A 25,155-nucleotide genomic window follows, 5' to 3' on the forward strand; every position below is an offset into this window, starting at 1 on the left:
CACTTTTTAAGAAAGGCTAATAGTACATGTTGATCAAAAGCTCTGCCTGATGATAAGCCATCTCACTTTCTAAAATCTTCCATTCATGCACTATACAACTCAACTTACTGTCTTTTTTCCTCTTTTCAAATATGAGCATTTGGAAGGTAGAATGAATAGATGTGTGTAAAGTTACTTATTTTTTGGCCACATACCTGCAAATTCAATAAACAGATGCCTGTAATTTCAGGTGAGGGATTAATATTTTGTAAGCCCTCCAAGCTTTGCAGAAGGGACAGCTTAGTGGTACAGTGGATAGAACACGGGGCTTGGAGGCAAGACTTACTAGCTGTAATTTGGCCTAGTCACTTAATCTTCTTTGCCTCAGTTTTGGAGAAGGAAATGACAAATTACTGCAGTATTTTTTTGCCAAGAAAATCCTACATGGAATCTCAAAGAATCAGACATCACTGAAATGACTGAACAAGTTTTGCAGAATATTTTACTCAAAACCTGTGAGGCAGGCAGTAGAAGTATAATTCATCTCTATTTTAGGAATGAGGAATCAGCCTCTAAGGTTAAGTGACTTGGTTTTTAGGGCTGGTAAGTAATTGAAAGGGGATTTCAACCCATGGCTTTTGGATACAGTTCTAGGAATCTTTACTGTTCTGATTATTTATGATCCTATTTGGGATTTTCTTGGCAAAGATACTGGAGCAGTTACTATTTCCTTCTTCAGTTGAGGAAATTGAGGCAAACAGGGTTAACTGACTTGCTCAGGGTCACTGAGCTAGTAAGTTTCACAGGCCAAATTTGAATTCAGGAAGAGGAGTCTTTCTGACTTCAAACCCACACTCTATACACTGTGCCACCTAGTTTCTCCTTCCAGTCCTCTTGACATAATATGGTGCCTTTCAATAATCGTTGACATTTATATAGTAATTAAGATTTTCAAAGAGCTTTATACACATTATCTTATATTCTGTGTTCTAGATGGGTAGAATCCAGGGCTTTTATCTGAAAACACAATGTGAAAAATTTGGTAAATGATTGATTACATATAGAATTTTAGATTTTTCATTTAATTAGGAATTAATGTACTATAGTAAGATAAGTAAGGTAATAGTAAGGTATCTAAGATACTATAACTAGATTAAATGGAAGGAAATAGAGGCAAAGAAATGGAACTAAAGATAAATAATTCTGGATATCAGCAATCTTTATATTATTTCACAGACTAAATTGTAAATTTTTATTTGATTGTCAAAATTTTAAATCACTTAGGGTTTTTCTTAAAGCAGGGTATTGTTTTTATATGTCATATTAAGTACTGAGAGAAAAGAGTAGTATGAATGTTTCCCAGAGTTGTCAAATACATTGGAAGACCAATTTTAATTGATATCTGTATGGCCTTAGACAAATCACTTAACCAAATTAGCCCTCAGTTTCTTCATCTGTAAAAAGAGGGAATTTGACTAGATGTTGTTCAGGTCCCTTTCAATTTTATTGATCCTATAACACTATAAGGGCATCCCTAAGCAATAATTACAGGATAATTGACAATTGTCATAGTAACAATGTTACTTTATAAAGACAATTTTAGCAGGTTTTTTTTATTGCTACCTTAGTACAAATTTATATGTGTTTAAAATCCCCAAGTTCATTTAAAAATTTGTTTTAAAAATCACATGTTTATGACCTTAAATTTTAAAGGACTTAAATGAGAAATAACAATTCCTATTTACATAGCTGATTGTTTTTGAAGTGAACAATAAAAAGTCAGAAGTGTAAGTAAAATTTTAGTCTTGATATGCTATTATCTCAAATGACATAAAAAATGACAATTTTTAAAACTTAGCCTTAGTCATATTGCTATATAAACGAATTAGTTTAATCAAATCTGTATTTTATCAAAAAAGTTATCCATACTTCCAAACATTTAAAATATATTTTAATAGTTAATTTAAATTTCTTTTTCAGAGAAACAGTATAAAAATCAAAAGGGACCTCTGAGACTATTTATTCCAACTTATACCGGAACAAAACCATTTCAGTGACATCTTCAAGTGGTCATTCCATTTTTGCCTGAAGATTCCTAATGAAAACTGCCTCCTGAGGGATCCCATTCTGTAACTCTGTTAGCAAATTTCCTTTACATTGAGCCTAACTCTATCTTTCTACAACTTTTACCTACTACACCTAGTTCTGCTGTCTGGAAATGAGTCTAATAAAACTAATTCTGTTTTCATATAAGTCTTTCAAATACTTGAAATCAGCTGTCTTCTCTCATCCAGTCTAAAAATTTCTAGTTTGTTCTTTGTTTTTCATATATCATTTTATCATGGCCCTTCAAAATCTTGTTCACTTATCTCCAATTTGTCAATGTCTTTCCTGAACTGTAATTCTTTGAAGCAAACACAAAACTCTATATGTATTGTGACCAAAGTTTAGTGAGATCATTATCTTCCCCATTCTGAACATTCTTCTCCTAACTCAGACAAAGATTGTATTAACTTCTTTAGTTGCATCATTACAACTCTATTATAGAGGATATTCAACTTGAAGTTCAAATTGGTTCCTCATAAATGGTTAAGACTTTCAGATGCTCCTAATTGAAAATGACAGTATAGATTGCATTAAGCTCAAGAAGGCCACAGAGACTTCTAAGAGATTCATAACCATCATCGAATCCAGGCTGTTGGCTCATCAGTATATAGACAGACATTGAAGGGAGATGATAAACTGAGTCCAAAATTAAATAGAAGGAAAGAGGGAAATCTCATTTGGAAAAGTAGATAGCACTTTTGGATAATCCCATGTTTCCCTTGAAACCAAACCTCATTTTATTAACACCCATCTTCTCTTAGGGATGTTCTATGATTATGAATCACAAAATCAACAATCTTCTAAAGATTCAAATTTGTGACTCACCCAAAGGGCAGTAGATAAAAATGTATGGTGGTTATAAATATACTATAGCAAATTACCAGTAAAATTTATGCTCAATAAATGGCATAAAAGACACCATCAAAGAGATGCATGATCAGAAAAGGAGGTGGACTTGACATATGTCAATGGACAAACAAAATGTACGTTGGCACTATCCAATCTTTCTTGTGAGCTCCCTATGAAAATTTGTAGAGGGACATGAGAGGGAGATATGCTACCTGCAACAATGAAGGGTTTACCTTCATTAACATAATTCCATATCCTTTTGATGAGGATTATATTTGTGATTTTTATTGAGCTCACAATTCGTTAAGATTCCCAGACCTTTTTCAGACTAATTCCTGTTTAGGCACCTGACTCTTCCATTTTGTATTGGTGAGGTTGATTTGTAACACAAGTATAAAGATTTACACTATCCAGGGGATAGAACATTGGGCATGGAGTCAGAAAGACTAATCTTCCTAAGTTCAAATCTGGTTTCAGACATTTATTGACTATGTGATCCTGGACAAGCTACATAAGCTGTTTGCCTCAGTTTCTCATCTGTAAAATGAACTGAGAAGGAAATGACATTTAGTATATTTGTTAAGAAAACCCCAAATGACATGATTAAAAATAATTGAACAATCACAAAATACTTGTTTAAGGAGTAGATTTGTTGAAGTATAAACTGAATGAAAAGAATTAAGGAAAATGCAAGCATCTTTGTCCCTAAGAGATTAAAGAAGACGTATTTTGAATAGTATTTTATAGTAAATCAATAGCCTTCAATGATAGGCAATATGTTAGGAACAATAGTGATCAATACATTAGTCCTTGGTCTATTACTAATATCTTCAATTCCAACTTCTTAAACTGTGATTTATGACCTCAAATAGGGTCTCATAACTGAATGTGAAGGTCATGAAATGATGATTGTTCATCAGTAAATATTTGATTTTTTTATCTATTTTATATATCTATATTCCTGGGGTCATATGAAAATTTCTTGGGCAAAAAAGGGTTGAGAGTGGAAAAAGTTTAAGAATGCCTATGTTAAATGATTTCATACACATTTATCTTTGTGACTCAGGCACTCATAAACAGGATTTTAAAATATTCATTCAGATGGAAATACCTTTAGAAGAATTGCACATGTTTATAACCTATATGGCATTGCTTGCTGTCTAGAAGAGCATGAAGGGTGAAATGAGGAAGAAAAATTTGGAATGCAAAGTTTTGCAAAGGTGAGTGTTGGAAACTAATTTTGCATATAATTTGGGAAAATAAAATACTATTGAAAATAAAATATTACTTCAAGGCCACCTAGAAGGCAAAATGAAGTTAGGAGGACTTGAGTTCAAATGTGACCAGATACTTATTAGCTGTGTGATCATAGGCAAGTCACTTAACCTCAATTGCTTTAAAAAGAGAGAGATTCATTCAATTACTTCTCTATTCCTTCAGTGAAGCAAAATGAGAAGAGTATTGACTCTAGTGTCATAGGACCAGGGTTTAAAAAAATATCATCTTCGACACTATCTATGTGACCTTAGACAAAAGATTCAGTTTTCCTGCATCTCACTTTCTTCAATTATAACATAAGAAGTTTGCTTCCAACTCTAGGTCTATGATCCTGTGAACACTCATTTATTTGCAAAGACAAGGATTAAACACTGTTTTCAGCCTATGCCTCATTATTAGTATCGCTAATATGCCACAAAGTATTCATACCACTTTCCTCCCTCCGCTTCCCCTCCTTCCTGGAAGAAGCAAATCAGCCAAGTACATGTTAAAATAACTTGTCAGGGAAAAAAAAAACAGGAATGCAATCATGCTTTGCCCACTTTTGTTTTAGGAGCAATGGCATGCCTAGGAATGCCATTCAAATGGAACTATATTAAGTAAGATTTTTTTTTCTTATAAATTATAAGGAAAGGGTTTGATAAACTCATTTATGGAGCAACTAGTATCTGCAAGGTGCTGTTAGAAAAACAAAGATATATAAAATATGATTTCTGCCCCTGAGTTTGTCATTCAATTTATCTAGTTCTGAGAGAACAAGGTTGAGATCCCCCACTAGTGTAATTTTGCTGTCTAATTGTTCTTGCAGTTCTCTTAACTTCTCCTCTAGGAATTTGGACGCTATACCACTTAGTGCATATATGTTTAGAACTGATATTCCTTCATTATCTATGATACCTTTAAGGAGGATGTAGTTTCCTTTCTTATCTCTTTTAATTAGAATTATTTTTTTTTTTTTTTTTTTTTTTTTTTTTTTTTGCCGTCCAGTTGTTTCAGTCACGTCCAACTCTTTGTAAACTCATTTGGGGTTTTCTTTGCAAAGGTACTGTAATGATTTTCCATTTCCTTCTCCAACTCATTTTACAGATGAAGGAACTAGGACAAACTTATTCACACAGCTAGCAAGTATTTAAGATTTGAACTCGAGTCTTCTTAACCTCAAGCCTGGCTCTCTATCTAATATACCACTTAGCTGCCCTAAGAAACTTCTATATTTCTACACACACAGACACAGACACACACACACACACACACATACACATACCTATAACATAAAACATGGTTAAATACCATAGAATGACAGGTTATGAGAGTTTGAAGGTTAGAGAGAATACTTTGGCTAGAGGAATCAGTGAAGGCGTTATGAATGAAGTGGGTTTTAAAAGAAGTGGGTATTGACACATATGAGAACACTATGAAGATGAATATAAATAATGGTCAAGTATAAAGATGTAAGTTGCTATGGCAAATGGAGAAAAAAAAATCTCAGAGTAAGTATTATCTCCCAAATTCCGCTCCAGGTAGCTAGGTGATATAGCAGAACTTTGAGTCAATAAAACCTGAGTTCAATTCCTTCCTCAGACATTTACAAACTTGTGAATCTGTCACAGAGTAATGACTTAATAGTACTATTTATTGATTGACTGACCCTGAGTGAATGATTGAACTTGAGTCTCATCTTCTGAAAAATGTAGCAAACTTCCTTATAAAGTTGTGAAGATAAAATGGGATAATATGGGTAAGACACTTTGCAAACATTCAAGTACTTTATAGATATTAGGTGTATAACATTAGCTGTATATTAATACCAATTGTGTGATCATTGGTAAGTCACTTAAACTCTTAATGCTGCAGATAACTTGAGATTTTTAAGTTTTATTATAGTAGAGAGAGGTTTTTTTTAAAGGAAACATCTTATATCAGTGAAATTGTAGGACTGAATCCCTCTCCCCTCAAAAGGTAAAGTAATTCATGGAGTTATGATGTCAGATCATAAGTTCATGAATTTAAAATGGGTTAAAATATGGAAACAGAAAATGCAGGCAATTGTACAACAAATCAGATACTGTCCTTATACTCAACAAATGTCAAAAGACCTTGAGGAAGGCCCCCAATTTTGTGTGAGTTCCTTATGAAGAATTTGTGGAAAGTCATGAGCAAGAATTATGCTAGATAATAAGCTGTAGGAGAGTTGCTGTCTGCAACTGGGTTTGACAGGTTATCCAGACTGACTGGAAAATATGCAACTGAAAATGAAATTTAGGATCTGATTTTTGTGGCCTTTCTCACTGCCATATAATCATAGGCATTTCAACCCCTTTACCTATAAGAAAGAACAAAACCAATAAAGTAAGATCATATTTGGGATGGAGGATGGAAAGTAGGAGGAGAGAAGGAAGATAAAAAAGTTAACTACAGAATGCTATAAAATAGCATCTATTTTTGTCCATAACACAGTGGGCATAAGCCATCTCTTGAAGGCATTATGAAAATATATTTCATGATAATATTAATAAAGCATTTTATGCAGGAAAAATATTGTAGTAAGATCAGTCAGATTATTTGAATTTTCACCCTAATGGAAAAACCATTAGACTCCAATGCATAAAAGCATAGATTAAAAAGAGTCAGATGACCTAGATTTCAGTCTTGATTCTTGTACATATGAGATATATGAATTTGGGGGAATCATATAATCCCCCTAAATTGTTTTCTTATAACACAATAATGAAATGATCATATTTTCATTTTTGCTATAGTTGTTCATGTTTTCAATTCTATGTGACCCCATTCTGGGTTTTCTTGACAAAAATACTGGAATGGTTCAGCTTTTCCTTTTCCAGCTCATTTTACAGATGAAGAAACTGAGGCAAAAAGGCTAAGTTACTTGCCCAGGGTCATACAGCTAATAAATATCTGAAGTTGGATTTGAACTCAGGAAGATGAGTGTTCCTGACTTCAAGTCCAAAAATCCATCCACTATGCCATCTAGCTGCATATTTTCACTGTCTCAAAATTGAGGACATCATTTTGTAAATCGTAAATTTCTTTATCTCTATTAACAATAACAGGATTGTTATTGATGATAAAAGACATTTCTTTTTTTGATCTGGATCTGAACACAGGTCCTGTATCTCCAGAGTTAGTTCTATTTTTGTGATGCTGCATTTTATATTTTCCCTGGATAGAGAAGCTTCATCTTAGAACAAAGATGCTTCTTTGCATCTTTGCTTCCTGATCCCCAAAATACCCTGTTTTGTATTAAATACAGAGATAATGTAAGGCTCAATAAGAGCCTTTCCCTGAGCCTTCTATTCTATACTTGCTGAGTTCAAACAAAATTGATCTTGGGTAAGCATTGTCTCCTAGGAAACAAACAACTCCTCCCTCAAAAAAAAAAAAAAAAAAAAGTTAGTTCCAGAAGCAGCTAGGTGGTACAGTGGATAAAGCACCAGCACTGAAGTTAGGAGGACCTGAGTTCAAATTCTACTTCAGACACTTAGTACTTTCTAGTTGTGTGGCCCTGGATAAACCACTTAACTCCAATTGCCTCAGCAGGAAAAAAAAAAGAAAGAAAGAAAGAAAGAAAGAAAGAAAGAAAGAAAGAAAGAAAGAAAGAAAGAAAGAAAGAAAGAAAGAAAGAAAGAAAGAAAAGGAAAGGGAAAAAAAACCATTCCTGGTAGGAGAATTAAAGGAGCATAACTCTTTCTCCTTAGACAAGGCTGACTTTAGGCAATTTAAACAAAATTCATCATTCTCCCTTCTCTGAGGTCCTTAGTGTTTTTCAGAAAGACCCTACCCATACTAGGTGCATCATTCAAGTCTTTCCTCCTGGGTATCATGCTCTCTTGGCCCCAACAAGTAATTATCAATTCATTCCACTCTCTTAGAGCCCTTCAAGAAAATCTGCTAAAATGAAAATTTAATTACAGTATCCCTTCCACATTGAGAGAGGTTAGGCATGTGGCATCCCACAATCTGGAAAATCTGAGTAACATTTTTGAGCACTCCATTCGTACTAGAGAAGTCTTATTTATTATTGTATTGTGTAATATATTGATATATAATGCTGTATGTATATATATTTATATATATGTATGTATATGTATATATTTTATGTATTTCTGAGTTTCTACACTTTTTCTGTGTCATTTGCTGGCATTTGTTGCCTGTGCTTTCTGCAAAAATTCCCTCAAATTCCCATTTAATTTTTTATATTAACTATATGGACACATATGTGTGTGTGCATGTATATATATATATATACATATGTATATATATATACATACACACACACACATATAAATTGAGATGAAGGAAGTTTCAATATGGAAGGGATAATTCTACACTCAAGATGTTAATGGTGACTATAGTCCTCTGTTTTACTCCTCCCCTTCCCCACATACAACACCTTCATTTTAATATGCTAATTAAGGTAAGAGTTTCAGAAATTAGAGAATGGGAGTGAGGGGAGTTGAAATTTTTGAACAGTAGGATTTATAACATATCCAAATTCTTATTAATCTTAATAGCTGATATTAATGTGGTGCACTGCTTTACAAATATTATCTTATTTTATCCTTATAACCGTCCTCAGTAGTAGGTATTATCCCCATTTTACAGATGAGAAAAATGAAGCAGACAGAAGCTGATTGCCCAGAGCTATATAATTAGGAAGTATCTGAGGCCAGATTTGAATTCAGATTTTCATGAAGACAGGTGTAGAGCTCTCTACCCTCTACACCCCAGCTTTTTAAACTATGGCTCATGACTCCATTTAGCATTTCATAACTGAATGTAGGGGTCATGAAATTATGATTTATTATCAGTAACTGATTTATATATCTATATACATATCTATATACTTTGAATCTTGTTTAAAAATTTTTAGGTAAAAGGGGTCCAGAGTGGAAAAAGTTTAAGAAGAAGTTCTGTACCACTTAGATGCCCATTAGCTGACAAATCATCCTAAACACAACCCTGGAGGACATAAAATCCTTTATAATCTGGCCACTTTGTACCTTTCTAGTTTTTGTATACTCTTCTCTACATAACCAACTCTGCTATACAGTTACTATGACATATTTCCTGTTCCTTATGTACCATGCTGCATCTCTCATTTCTGTTGCTTGACTGTCCCCTGTTCTGAAATGTATTTCTTCCTCATCTCTCCCTCTTAAAATCCTTGGTTGCCTTTTTAGGCCAGCTCAAGTATTATCTTGTAAGGAAAACTTTTCCTGATTTCCTCAAATCCTAGTGCCTTTCCTGGAAAATCTACTTTATATTCATCCCTTTCAACATATGTGATTTTTCCTGTTAAGCTCTTATAGTTTCTTGAGGAAAGGCTCTGTTTCACTGCTAATCTTGTACCTGTAGCACCTACCATGAGTGAGTCATGTAATGGCCACTTAATATTTGTCAACTGATTTTGGTACCCCAAAGAATGCATTGCATATGCACTTATCACTGCAAAGGAGAATAATATCTTCAGCACATGTAATACCAGTCACATGATAAAAAACACCAGGCCTTTGAGCCATATCATGGTCTGTAGCAAAGAGCAGGTCTGAACTAGATTAAAATCTAATTGGAACTAACAACATAAATAAAAAAATAAAATATAAAATATAACACAGATGATGGTAACATGAGATCTTCTAAGTCATTATTGTGTTACAGAAATTCTTAGGTATTTTTAGTGGGTTCTCATTTCTACTTGAGTTTATAGGTTCATAAGCTACTAATATTATATATTTAGTGTGTATGAAATTTTCAATATAAAACTTATAGTAAAATCATTTTTTTAAATCTCTAGAAATCTGGAAGAAGAGGCTTATTAAAAAATAAATTCAATTTTGTGTTAAGCAATTTTCTCTTGCATCTGTTACTAGTTACCTTTCCTAAAGGAGATTTTTATGGCAATAATGAAGTCTGCATCCAATCAATGAGTATCATTTAGAGAGGTACCCTGGCAGGAATAGATAAAATGCTTAAGTTGGAAGCAGGAAGACCTTAATTTAAAGTGTGATGGGTTTTTGTTTTGCTGAGTCTTTTAATTTTCTGAATCTTAATTTCTTCATCTGTAAAATTGGAATAGTAATTATCAGATATGCTTTTCTCATAGGATTATTGTGAGAATTAAATAAGATTTTAAAAATAATCATTTTAAAATAATTTAAGATAATTTTATAATAAATATTTTAAAACCTTAAAGTGTTGTATAAAATATTATTATTATTAAAATGTTTAGAACAGCGGCACCTACAACTATTAATTTGTATAAACGTAAATTTCCTGCCTTATTTAATTTAGAATCTACTTTATTTCTCATCTGGAGGAAAGAGAAAAGATTTGAAGTCATTTTCTTTTCTTCTTGCAAAACCTAAAACTCAGCTTACAGGGGTAAGATTTATAAAGCAGAGCAAACAGTATTGAATGACTGTTCTCCCTCTCCAGGTTGTCTGAGAACTGACTGAGACACTTTGCTTGATTGAAAGGGACAGTGTCTGGGAGTGAGTGGATGGATGTAGATCTGGAGAAGCCCACTGAACAAAGTAGTTTGCTTACCTACACAGCCATTTGCTGGAAGGAGCAAAAAAGGCATCTAACACCTCTCCTGGGTTTTCTGATGATATAGTGTGATCCAGAACAAAGGCAGAGATTATGTCTCAAGCACTAACCTTTTCCTCTCCACCTAGCTTTTCCCTTGATCAAATTCTGCAACCCAGAAATGCTAATATGCTGTCATCTAGAAATGCTATTTAAAGTAAATATCAGTGATGCCTGTCAGTTGCTATTTCCTCTGTAAGCTTTTCACTGACACACCTACTCCAAATGAAATGCTCTAGTTTTCTCAGAATCTAATTAAGATTTTAAATGCAATATTGAAAATATTCTTAAGAAATTTTTATAAATACTTAACCATTCTATGATGTCATAGTTAGAAGATATTATTTTTAAAATGTTTGAAGTATATAAAATTATGAATATTACAATTTCTGTATTAATTTAGACATTTATTCTATCTGGAGGAAGAGAAAGGCCTGAAGTATTTCTTACTTCTTGAGCTAAAATAGTACAGGTAAGAGATTTATATACTCAACAACATATAATGATGATCCTTCAGGTCTGTCGATGAGCATCCTAGCATAGTATCAACAAGTGCATTTCTAATGGGAGGTAATGACTGAACTAACTATACCCAGAAAAGATAGTCTGTGATGACCTACAACCATTACATTAATTCCAAGTCACATAATGATTATACACCCTGGTTTCGATATGTTGTCCTTAAACAAGAGACATTAATTGTCAATAATTCAAGTCTGATTCCTTTTGTACAGCAACTAATAATGTTTGTCATGTAAATGCTATATTGTATCTAAGTATATTTAATATAATTATCATCTACGTCATCTGCATTTAGGAGGAAGGTTAATGGTGAAACATTGGAACAATGAAGGTTGACTTTTATTGTTAAATTACCATTATATTCCATGTAAATAAAAGGTATTAATAAAAAAAAAAAAAAACTTCTACCATTCTAGTGCCCCCAAAATGACCATTCATTTATTTTTTATATATTTTCTAAATATTTATGTGAATACATATTCTCTTCCCTGATCTAATATAAACTCCTTGTGGGCATGGACTATTTTATTTTTGTCATTGTATAGACAATACTTGGCTCAGGAATAGATACTTACTAAATTTATGTTGATTAGTTCTCAAATATTTCTTATAGAACTTTGGATATCTCCTTTGTCTCTTTCTACCTTAAGTCATACTTATTTGTACATGTTTGTTCCCCCTTTTTACCTTTTATTTCCCAAAGGGCAAGTACTTCCTAAATTTTAACATTTATTTCATCTCTAGCACTTAGCATAATTCCTTGTACATAATGGGCACTTAATAATGATTTGTCATATCGCAATGAAACAATCCAGAAATGGAGCAACTAGGTGGTGAAGTGAATAGAGTGCCAGGTCTGGATAGATTCAGTAGGATTTGAGTTCAAATTTGGTCTCAAACACTTCCTAGCTATGTGATCTTTGGCAAGCTACTTAACTTTGTTTTCCCCAGTTGCCTCATCTGAGCTGGATGAAAAATGAGCTGGAGAAGTAAATGACAAATCACTCCAGTATCTTTGTAAAAAAAAATCCAAATGGGATCATGAAGATTCAGGCCCAATTGAAAATTGACTCAACAAAACATATTGTATTTCTCTAACAGAAAGATTATAGGCAGTAGAGTTTTATGCTTCAAAAATTAAGAGTGGGATGGGAGGTAGTGAGGGAACAATTCATTAAAGAGTATACTTTCAGATCATAGAGGTGGAGGGAGTTAGCTAAGGCAGTTTTGAGGAATTTGGTACTTAGTCTAAGGAAACAAACACACAATTGACCAATTTAAAAAAAAAAAAAAAGATCACAAATACTGTTCTCAGCTAGTTATACACTTTCAGGGCTGGGCTGGTAAATGTTTAATGATGGGATCTCAGGGTAAACTATGTGCATATTTTTTAAAAGATTCATTATTAACATTTTCTCCACTATTTAAGTCTAGAATTCAATAAAACCATAAACAATAAATAAAATAAATTATACTAAGTTAGAACTAGCAGTTGTAGACATTGACAAAGTAGAACCACATGGACATCACTATACTACCACCAAACTGCAAATGTCATCTACATGCTTTGAATCCTATCAGGAATAGATGGGAAGACACAAGTTCTCTGGGTTGGAAGAAGATACTAAATAGATACTGATCCCCATGGATGATCAGTTTCCTTAAGGGATTCAGGTTAAGGAATCTGATCGGTTATGTTCAAGTGAGACAATCAAGTACTTCTCCAATCTCTTTCTTATTCCCTTAAAAAAATTAATTAAAACACTTTCACAAAGTTTGAATTTTGAGCTTTACCAATATCTTTGTCCTATTTTTGTTACTTCTCTATTTTTGCAATTGCTCTTTGGCCTTCCTTCTGACTTTGGCCCTACAATTTCTGATCTTTTAATCTCCATGTTGGAAAAGGTGAGTCAGTAGAATAAAATTGATGGAAGAAGAAAGAGGCCAAAAGATAGAAACTTCAAGGTAATAGAAGAACAATTATTGAAAGTGCTCTCTGCCCTGTTTCAATAGTTAAAAGTGCTTAAACACTGTTTGCCAGATAGAATCAATTTGTCAACAAGGCAGGTTACAGGGCATTCTAAGCATATGAGGCACATTTGGCATATTAGAAGAGGATTCAGATGACTGTAGGCATTAGGATCTAGTGATTAACATAGTGCCTCAATAGCTGCTTAATAAGTGACTTTTGATTAATCCATTGATTGATTATTCTCCTTAATGTTGTTTATGAAGTTTAGTTTATTTTATTAATTCAGTCAAGTAACTTGACAATTTCATGAAATAGTAAGTTAAAGTAGTTATTTTGCATTATATAGACCCCTCTCCCAAACTCTCCTTTCCTCAAAAAAAAAAAAAAAAAAAAACTATTACCAAAATCTACAAAGCAGTTTTTACAGATTCCTCCATTTTCAACCACACATTTGAGCAGCCTGATGGTATAGTGGATAGTGCAATAGAATTAGAATCAAAACATATTGAGTTCAAATCTTGCTTCAGGAACATAGTAGCTGTCTGACCCTGGATAAATTTCAACCTTGATTAACCTCAGGTTCCTTATCTGTAAAAAGGGAAAATAATAACGACCTATGTGGTGAGGATCAAATGAAATATATGTAAAGTACTTTGCAAATCTTAAACAAATACACATGCATTTTATTATTATAAATAATAATTATCATTATTATTCATTATATGTGTATATTTGTTAGAATATATACAGATCTAAGCTAAATGAGGAAAAAGTAAGTCCCTTTCCATTCAACTGAATTTAACAAATTCAGATACTGAGTTGAATCAGATAAAAATATTTATTGACCACAGTAGGATCTATTAGATGGTTTTAAAGACATAGCCTTGGGACTCAGTATTTATTGATTTAGGAAGTGCAAAAATACTATACAGGGTATCCCAAAAATCTTAGTGCAATTTAATTTACCCGAATTCAAAACTACATCAAGATTTTGGGGCCATGTTTTTTATAGAGACAGTGTGAATTTTCTTAATGCACTCCAAAAATGCTTTACAAGAACTTTTGGAGAACTTAAAAATATTTTAGGAAATAACTGGAAAATATATTATTACTTGATAAGAATACCAATAGAGTAGAACTTAGTGATAAAGAATCCCACTTAAGTAATTAAAACTTAATAAGTAAATATACTGACAGAAGAAATCTGACAAAATTTATAGCAAATGTGAAAGCTGAGAAACATTAAAGTAAAGCTAATTCTTATCTTAGCAACTAGAAAGATTTTAGGGATTTTTGACATCATATGGAAATGGATATGTATCCTGCCTGAGTACCAGTTGTTCTTCCAACAACAGATTTCCTAAGTGGAACTGCTCTGCTATAATGGATTAAGACTAAGTTGATGTGAATTAGGTTTGCAGTTTGTGGAGGGATTGATTTGGACTAGATGTGTGATTTTATTTGTGAATGGTTCTTCAATGAGATAATTCTCTTCACCAACACAGATCAACACCTTTTCTGTGATTTTTATTCTTGAAGAGTTGTCTGGGTATTATGAAATTAAATGACTTGTCCAGGTCACACAGTCATTAGGTGCCAGAGGTGGGGCTTGAACCCAGGTCTTCCTTACTCCCTTCTATGCTACTCAATTTCTCAGATAATGTGTAAAATGATAAAAATTAATGAATTTGCTTATGAAGTATTTTGCTATTCTATGGATCAAATAGTATCTCGTGCAAAATAGATGAGCTCTCCCACTTTATCATGTAAGTCTGTTCTTATTATTCACATACAAATGTTATAATGTTCTTCTGACACAATAGCAAGGACAATAAACGTGTAGCAAAATTTTACCTATGGAAGTAGGTATAGTGATAAGCTTATGGAGGGATAAAAAAACATAGTACTAAGGGTGAGGGTCAGGTCATCTATGTTCTTTAATGAAGGATCAAGTTAGCAAATGGTCAGAATTGGCAGGGAATATGAAGCTGAGTATTTGCAAAATATACAATAACTCACTTCTTTTAAATAATATAGAAAATTTGCATTACTTACTAGCATTAACTCCTAGGTAATGCTCTCCCCCCAATCTACCCCTATCCCTACACCCCACCCACAATTAGTAAAAACCAAGAGGGAGGATATATGGGGAGCATTTTATTTAATAATGGGTATTGCTTTCTCTAAGACAAAAGTGCTTTAAAGAAGAGGATAATGAATGCTTTTGAGCTGCTATGCTAATAAATCTCTTAATAACATCCTTGAGGGAAAAATATTTTCCCCAATGCTGTTACACTTGAGTTTTCAAAAGTTGCTAAAAAATTGGTATTTTAAGTAGTAAAATTCACTTTATAACTCAAGCCCAAAACAAGTGCTTAAGACTCTATGAATTATAATGGAACCATCCAGGTCTTAAGGAAAATAAAAACAAAAAAAAATAATATAATATTCTCACATCTTGAATTTTGTCAACTTTCTAAATTTGGACAAGTGTAAATCCTGGCCATAATCATAAAGCTATGGAAGAACTACCAGTTTCATTATTGATCCTAGCATTCCTTTGAATATTTTAGATACTGTGATTTTAAGGAGATGTGATCATAAGCAAGCCAAGATAATTGCAACAATTATGTCTCTAGATGTTATGTCTTTGGATGTCTTTAGCATTCAAAAGATATATGTGAAAACAGAGAATAAGTATAAAAGTTTTTAGAAATCTTACAGACACAATTTAAAGACATCTGATTTAGGCCTGTTTTCAACTCAGAAAAGACCTAAGTCTTAGCCACATAACAAAGAGAGAGATTGACAATTCCAACTTTTTAGAAGAAAAGTAAAACATGTCCATTTAATTGTTATCCTATATATATTCAAAGTCATATGTAGGAATTGTGCTACAGTAGATACAGTGCTGGATCTGGAGTTAGGAAAAACTCAGATACTCCCTAGCTATGTGACCCTAGGCAATTCCCTTAAACCTGTTTGCTTTAGTTTTCTCATCTGTAAAATGTAAAAAGGAAATGGCAAACTATTCCAGTCGTTTTCTTTGCCAAGGTAACCCCAGATGGGGTTATGAAGAATGGAACAGAACTGAAAATGACTGAACAACAGCAAAAAAGCATAAGGTAGTAGAAGGAGTACCTTTTTTTTTTTTTTTTTCGGAAAGAAGCAATCACTGTCACAATCAATGAACCCCAACCCAGGGATTTAAAAAAAAAAAATTACAAAAGAGTATATTTAATAACAATGAAGGAGAATTTTTCCCTAATCTATTTTCAAATTTGAGCCTATTTTCCTTTGTCATCTCCTTGCTCTTCTCATGTAAAACATTCTAATTTTCCTAAGATGCCCCATAGAAAGCATAAAGTTCTGGTCTTAGATATAGGTGATTGCTTGTAGGCTAGAATAGGAAGAGTAAAAAAAAAAAAAAAAAAGATCCCCTTATCATCAGGATCTCCTGATGACCAATCTTGGCTAACCTAAGGCCTGGCAGCTCGTAGTTACTGCTTTGCATCCTTAAGTTTTTCATTTGAAATTCATTTCATTTGTTCCATGAGGAGTACCACTCTCAACTTTAACACCTAGGACTTATTTGATAAATAATTAAGAAAAAATCTTGAGCCAGGACCCAAAGTAGGAATATGAAACCTGAAGTACCTTGAAATGGAAGGTGGGAGAGCGACAAAGGCAAAAATCTGAATGTTAATTTGAGTTTGGGTGGTACAAGTCAATACTTCACAAACAACATTGAAGAATATTTTGATGTCATATATATACAAATATATATAAAGATATAAGTTATTTGTATATATATACATATATATTTATTAAGAGCTATATACACATATTTATAAGAATAGCCATAGAACATCCCTTTCATGTCTGAAAGTCTCTAGACAGTCTGCCATGGACAGCAACAAAAATAGGTCCTGTTTCTATGCTTTTCCCTCAATTTTCACTCTTAAATCCTTTTGTATGGGAATTACCTTTACTATTTCAGTTCAGTATACACACATGTACACAGAACATTTTCCTTGAGCATGAGTTGATATGTTTCTGACAACAAAATATCCTGATGCCAAAAACGCCAAGGAAACATGATTCATAATTGTTCTCTAACAATTTCTTTTTACATAATATGATCAGTCTTGCTCATTGGTATTTGAAATAAACTAAGGTGTCATTAAAAAGTAAATTTTGTGTGCTTACAATAAAAGTTTATAAACAATTGATTTAGGTTTCTCCCCATGTACTGATTCTAGTAGGAATTCTCAAAACTACTTAACATGCAAAAAATAATAATTAGTTTACATTAGTTTTGGGGAAAAGACCTGAGCCACTATTATATTCTATATATTTTTGGTAATCTTTCAAGAATACAACATAGAACAAGAATATGACATTGCGGCAACATTATTCTTTGAAACTCCAAAGTAGTAGAATCAAGAGTAAGGAATTTTTTTTTCTTTGTTTCTAATTGTTTCAATGTTTTTATGAGAATGAAATAGACATCAAGGTAATAAGTAGAAAATAAATTTTCTGTCTACCCTCCTCTCCCCACCACAAAGACGATTCAAGATAAAAAATTGTTGCCCAGAAGGGCTAAAATAGTTACTGGATGATAGAATGAGGGAGTCACTATGTGGTTATAATTATTATTGTTGTTATTGTTTTTCTGTCTCTGCCAAGAATCAAGATCTTTGTATTGGAAAAGAAGAATAAAAATAGGGGATAATTGAAACCCAAGTAAAGTAATAGGAAGAAAGTTTCTAACTGCCTTTAATGAATTCAAATTATCAGGCCTCAACAAATTACATCCCAGGGCACTGAAAATTTTGTCGAATGAGATTCTATTATTTTATTACTGAATTCCCCTAATATAACACTTAACTAATTAAACACTTGTTTATTTCCATTTACAAGTCCATAACATCATAAGATTCAACTATGCCACAAGAGTTATCTGCTGAAATTTAAGAAAAATCTTTTTGCAATGCATAGATAATTCTTTAGAAGGCATTACTTTTATCATATGAATTACTTACTTGTAATGAAAATAAATTAAAATCAGTTTTATCTGGACTATCAAATAATCTGCAATCAAATGAATTATGTAGGGAGCTCAATATATATTGACCTTTTAATGTCTTCTCCCTCTATCTTACTAACTGAAGGGAATATTAGCCCTAAATGGCAAATTCACCCTAATTAAGTTAAAAGATAATGGGATATAGAATTAAATGACACTTAACTGATAGTAAAATAACCCAAAAAACACACAAATAAATGTATAATAACATGTTGCCAAAAATTGTCAATCACCATTCCTCTAGCAAACCCCATTAACTTTTAGAACCCTAAATCCTACCTTCTACTAAGGAAGTTAGGAGGGTGACATTGGCCGCTTTCCTTCTCCCTGCTGGCAAATTCAAGCCCAGCCTATCCAATTTTTCTCTCAAGCACCGTCCCCCGTTCTTGGATTTTGCTCTGTTGGGAAACAAAACAAAACTAATATATGGAAACTCATCTGAGTTAATCCATAGAAAGCACTGATCACAAACAATTTTTCCCAGGAAGAATCTCATCCATCAAGTGTCCATAAATTGGAGAGATGGGGTATACAGATGGGACTGAAGATTCTGAATACTATGAAATAGCCACCAAATAACTTTGTCTTACCTTCTCAAAATGCCACCCAGGAGGGAAGCATTGAGGCATTCAGGAGGTGAGAGGCGTCTCTTGACCTCTGCTATGGTCACTTTGTATTTGGAAGTGGAACTCAGTAGTGACAATCGACCAGGGACAGAGCAAAATAAATCTGTGGGGTTAACCACACAAGTGCCACCTTGGAAAGAAAGAAAGAAAAAAAAAAAAGACATCCACATATTAGTGATGAAGATGAAGGGCACATAAGTGATATGAATACTTTTTGTTAGACACAGTGGAGGTCATAGCTACAAGTTATATTGGTCATTTTTAAACAAAATTAATGTCTCAAGGACAACCCAGATGACCAGAAAGAAATACTTTCTCAAATTTTATACTTGCAAACTTTTCTATTTTTTAAATAAAACCCCAACATTCCACCAATTAATCTTAGCTTTCTATTCATGACTAAATAATGACTAAGTACACACCTTATTGCCCTTCACCTAGTCTAGTTTTCCATCTTGGCCTCTTTTTTGTTCCACCATATCATCTCCCAATTCTGAATATTGTCACTATCTGTTTCCCATTCTCCCCCCTCATTGCCTCCTGACTTCTCTGATTTCCTTCAAATCTCAGCTAAAGTCCTACCATATTTAGGAAACCTTTTCCAGTTATTTTTAATCTTAGTGTCTTCCCTCAAACACTACCCCATATCATGTATAATACTTTGATTCTAGATCATTCTTACAGGACATTATATGCTTTCCTAAAGTAACTGATGAGTCAGTGGATTCTAGGTCAGGAAGACTTGAATTCAAATCATTTCAGAAGCTCACAAGATGTGTGATCCAGGGCAAGTTATTTAACCTCATTTTCCTCAGTTAGGAAATGAGGATAATGATAACACTTACTTGAGAGGGTTGTTGTGAGGCTCAGATGAAATAATACTCATAAAACGAGCCTGATATATGATGACTTAACAAATACTTATTACTTTCCTCCTTGAAAGCAGCATTTTTCTTTTGTTTTTTTTTTTTTCTTCTATTCTCAGCACTTAGCAGCATATCTTGTACACAATAGGAGATTAATAAATGCGTGTTGGCTCACTTCATCTCCCACTCTTTTCAGGTTTTTGAGGCTATAGTTCTCTTGAGGAACCAATTGCTCATTTTTAGGCACAACACAAATCTGATTTCTCCTCCTTCTCCCTCCTCCCTCTCTTCTTTCCTCCCTCTCTTCTCACTTTTCTTCTTTTCTCTCCTTTTATTTTTTTCTCTTCTCTTTTCTTCTTTTTTCCCTCCTTCTTCTTCCTTTCCCCTCCCCTTCCTGGTAGCTAGGAACTAATTCTACTAATCACTAATTAGTAGAATTGCTAATTAGTGCTAATTTATTTTAAACTGTCCAAAGGATCTTTTTTTGGATTCAAAGCCGATCTCTTTCAAGATTTACAAAATCAGCTCTTCAGGTTAGTTTTTCCTTAGCCACTGACCGAAATACCTAGCCCCTGACAAACGTTCAGTAGATTATGTAAAAGAGCAAAGCAATGGGTCCTTATTACAACTCTGTCCTCATGTCCATTCGAAATAGAAGAGTTAGAAGATGAGGCTGGCAAAGAAAAAGAAAATTCAAAGGGCTCAGACCATTGCTGTGATCCTTGGTTATTCTAATCACTATGGGGCAAAACGTTATTACCTGAGAGCAGTGTTTAGGGATTATTCGGATTTAAATTCTGCATGCAAGATCCTGAGAATGTGTCTCCTTTCAGAGTCAATGAGGTTCTTTACATCCTATAACATCATTTTCTCAGATGGACAGGGGAGGAAGGAAGAGAGACCAGATAAAAAAAATTGGAAAGACAAGAGAAAGAGCATTGCAACAGTAGCAAAGATAACAGATTTATGACTGATCAAGCCCTTAGATATCACTCAGTCCAATTCTCTTAATTTAAGGAAGAAGAAACTGAAGTCCAGAAAGTTGACTTATTTATTAAAGTCTGAGCTAATACATGTCAGGGCTGGTCTTTGAAACAGAGCTCTCTAACTCCAAATACTGGATTCTTTCACTACCCCCAGTCTCTCTCTTTTCAATACTTCCCAATAATATGATGAAATAAATGAGGATGCAATGACTAGATCTGTTGATGGTTGAGGATGTGGAAAAGTGCTTGATAAGAGGTCTCTGGACAAATTAATCACCCTCTTTACAACCTGGGATAAGGAAATCATATTGACAGTGAATAATCTAACCCGGAACTCTGGAAGACTATTTTCAAGAATTCAGAAATGAGTATCCTGAGCCCTGCTCAGGTGCTCACAGCAAGATGTTTCCTAGTAAAGGAGGAAGGTTAAGGAATCATTAGTGATAAGGACTGAGAGAATGCCCAAAATGAAAGCCAGCTGAGTGCAGTAGAACACCAGACAGTGTGAAGGCGCACAATGGGGACTTACTACATACAACTTCCTCTTCAGACCAAAGTACTATTATTTCCATTTTAAAATGTACACCTGTGAATCCTGTTTCAGGATCATTTATGGAGATCTTCCCTTAGTTTTCAATCGTAGATGCCTTTTTTTTCAAAAATTAGTTTAGAATAGAACCTTCGGAATAACACAATGCCTTTTCTATTTGTCTCACCTGCCTTGAAAAGTTTTCATTCTTTCCTTACAAAATATAATTAAAAATGAAAGGATGAAAATCAGTCCAACATTTTTTTTGGGGGAAAATTTGTTCCTTGAGTCTTTATTCTGTTCTCTCACTCAACAGTGTCACTATAGAACAACAACAATAAATATATTTTGTGGGGTTATTTTTTTAAAGTGACTCCAGAAAGAATCAAAACGAAAAGCGACTAAACTCATTTCTGTCGAGTCTTCCTTCTAATTATTCCTGGATATGAGTATTTAGTTATTAAATGGACATGTTTTCTTGTTTAAAAATCTAATAATCTTAAAGACACAAATACAATCTGTTTGTCTCTCTGCCTTGCCTCCGTTTACCTATCTTTTCCTTCTCTTTCTGTCACCCTTGCCTCTTCCCTTTCCCTTTCTTAATGTTTCCTCTGTTCTCTTTCCTTTATTGTCTCCCCACCTACCATTCTCCACTTACTTTTTTCTCTCTCTCTTCCTTTTCTCTTCTCCATATCATAATAATAGCTATACCTGACATTTACATAGTGCTTTAAAAATCAGTAAATCTATTTACATGCATCACGTACTTGTACACATCAAAAGAAACACAGCCTAAGAGCATATATACAGGAAAGTATTATAGGCACATACCCTTTTTCATTCTCTTTGGCACTTATTTGTATGTGCAGAATTGTGAACACAACTAATAAGACTGTTCATTTTAAGTTTAATGTGTTCTGGGGAAGGATAAATTTGTATGAAACTTCCCAGCCATCATCTAAGAAAAGGCAATTTGTCTCAAGCATTTTCTCCAAATTTCTGTGGGTTATTAATACAGTTTTAGAAGGTCAAATAATTCTCTTGTCTATCCTTTCAAATGAAAAAAAAGCATTAATTTTTTTTGTGTGTAGAGAATGCATATTTCTACTGGAAGTTTATTTTGTGGGGCAGTCTGAACTCTATTAAATAAAATTCTGATACCTAATAAGCATGTTACTAGGCATATAAAAGCCAACATTTTACAGATTTCTATAATTTATGTTTACCTTATTCCCCAACCAGGATGCAGTGACAACTTGAGTTTGCATACTATAACTTCAATTCAATGTAGCTCAGCAAGTATTTGTTAAGTATCTGTTATGTGCCAGGCACTGTGTTAAGTCCTGGAGATAAAAGACCATACCAGTTGCAGCCTTGTAGAAGCTTCATCATAGTAAGACTATTTATTGGGTGGGCCATATATTTATGATAAGATTATACTTTTAAACATACATTTATTACCTGAGAATTTACTTTGTATTCAGTATTAGCATCAACTTGAATTTCTTTTCTTTTCTTTTTTTAATGTTTCAGCATCTTTAAAGGGAATTCCTGTTGCTTTAATACTTGGCACTCTTGAAGTCTTTGGGGATCCCTTCTACTCTCACTGAAGATTTGGCAACTTATAGAGTTTACAGCAACATGGAAAATTCAAAATCTCCCCTTCCAACAATTTTCAGGGTGCTAGAAGAAATTAGCTTGTTGGTTTGCTTTAAAAAAAAAAAAATCTTTGTCTTAAGACTTATTATTATCTAGAATACCTGGGGTAGGACTCCTTCCTAAGTGATAATTAAAAGTGAAGATTTGCAGACCAGTGCTTACTTATCCAGGATATTAACAAAATGACTCATCAGCATTATATGTAATTGAATTCCTTAGCAGAAATAACTACATTCTGGGTATATACAATAATTCTTCACTAATAATAAATAGGGATTGGATCTATGAACTAATTCATTATTACAAAGGAACTCCGAAGTGAGGAAATTTCCTCTATCACTTTGAGTTGGCATAAAAGTCTTTGCAATTTACAGTCTTAGAATTATGAAAGAATAAGTGAATTGCTCAGAGTCATAAGCCAATATTTTAGAAGTAGGATCTGAACCAATATTTTTCTGACTTTAAGTTCAGCTTTCTAGGCAGAGCTACATACAGTCTCTTTGAAAAAGACCATACATAGACATAAATGAATCTCATTTCACTCTCTAATGCACAACAATGTTAAATTTTAGATATAGAGAACTTAGACATAGATAGGAACAGGAGATTATAGATTTTTCAATGGAAGGGAACTTAGAGTGACGATATATTTCAATTATCCCAAGTGACTCTACATAAGAGAGGTAAAGCAGTATAGGCCATGGGAAAGATCACTTGAATTTGTAATTAGAACTGCTTTTCATCCTGCTGCTTTCTAGCTAAGCACATCATTTAAACTCCTGGAGACTTGGTTTCCTCATCTGTAAAACCAAAATAATAAAATTTGCATTACCTACTACACAGTCATGGATTTATTTCAAAGAAAGCATTGTGAATCGTAAAGTGATATGTAAATGTGAGTATATTATAACATAATAACTACTCACATTTATGCAGGGCTTTAATATTTGTAAATTGTTTTACTTGCAATCTTGTGAGATAATATACTATTTCCATTTGTGAAAAGTGGAAACAAGTTAAGCAGGACTGACTTCATATTGAAAAGACTCTCAACCAACTCATTTTTCATATGACAAAACCTGGCACAGATAATGAACTAGCTATATCTAGTGTCTCACAAATGGAGTCAACATTAAGATTCTGATCCAAATCTCCTGGTTTCAAGTACAGTCTTCTTTTCACTGTGTCCTTTGTAAGTAAGGCTAAGCCCGATTGCCAAATAGATAATCTCAATAATTACATTAAATACTCTCAAGTATAGCTTTAAGGAAACACAAAATGTTCAAAACTTGTGGCGAATCCCACCTGTTTCGTACACACCGTCTCATTTTCTCCTTCCCTTGACTAGTTACTGCGAGTCTTATCATCTTTGGCCCTCCTTGCTCGGTTGAAATACACACACTACAACCTTCCAATAGCTGAGGGAAGACCTGCGTTACGGGAATAACTGGGAACATGCAGCCAAAGGCTAGAATTAAGATCCCAGCGAGCCCACTTAATATCCTGGAGGCTGGAAAAGGTTTTAGGGGAGATGGAGTCTGCCACGGTGATTGAGCCTTTGAAATGGAAAAAGCTAGAAATCTAGAGCTATCAGCTAGGAATTTGTGGTGGTGTACAGATAAGGTTGTCCTTTTAGAAGAATGTGGGAATGTAAATTGGGTCTGGAATTGGGCTGAATGTATTGCTAAATACATTCTGTGTTAAATTCTAACAGTGGTGCCCTATCTTTCTCAGTCTGTCTTAGCCTCAGCCCCACCTTCTAGAGCTTTGGCCCCAGAGGAAAGCTGATGCTGTCCTATAAATCTCCCCTCCCTCCAACATTTAAGGTTCAGGAAACTGCTTGCCTTCCTTTCCAGAAGTGGTAACCCAGCTCTCCTGAAACTTCTTCTAAGCTACACGGGTTTCGATTCTCCCTACCTCTAAGGAAAACTCCCCAACAAATAGCCCCGCTCTTTGCCCTTTCCAAGACAAGATCAATATTTCCTTCGAAGCTCTAGTGAGCTTGGGTCTCCGTTCAGCGTTTGCAGAGAAAAAGCGCCCCGCTCCCAAGTCTGTGCCGCGGTGGCGTCGGTGTTGACATAATTA

At 33.8% G+C, this 25,155-nt stretch overlaps 1 protein-coding gene across 1 annotated transcript in view; it reads right to left on the reverse strand.

Moving 5' to 3' along the window:
* Window positions 1–25,155, reverse strand: part of TFAP2D (transcription factor AP-2 delta) — a 77,682-nt gene that overhangs the window by 42,469 nt on the left and 10,058 nt on the right. The window contains exons 3-4 of the mRNA XM_031964733.1: window positions 18,995–19,160; window positions 18,684–18,802 (exon numbers count right to left, since the gene is read on the reverse strand). Of these exons, the coding sequence (XP_031820593.1) occupies window positions 18,684–18,802; window positions 18,995–19,160 (285 nt within the window). The remainder of the gene's footprint in view (window positions 1–18,683; window positions 18,803–18,994; window positions 19,161–25,155) is intronic.

This window comes from Sarcophilus harrisii, chromosome 4, assembly GCF_902635505.1.
Source record: "Sarcophilus harrisii chromosome 4, mSarHar1.11, whole genome shotgun sequence".
NCBI classification, from domain to species: domain Eukaryota; kingdom Metazoa; phylum Chordata; class Mammalia; order Dasyuromorphia; family Dasyuridae; genus Sarcophilus; species Sarcophilus harrisii.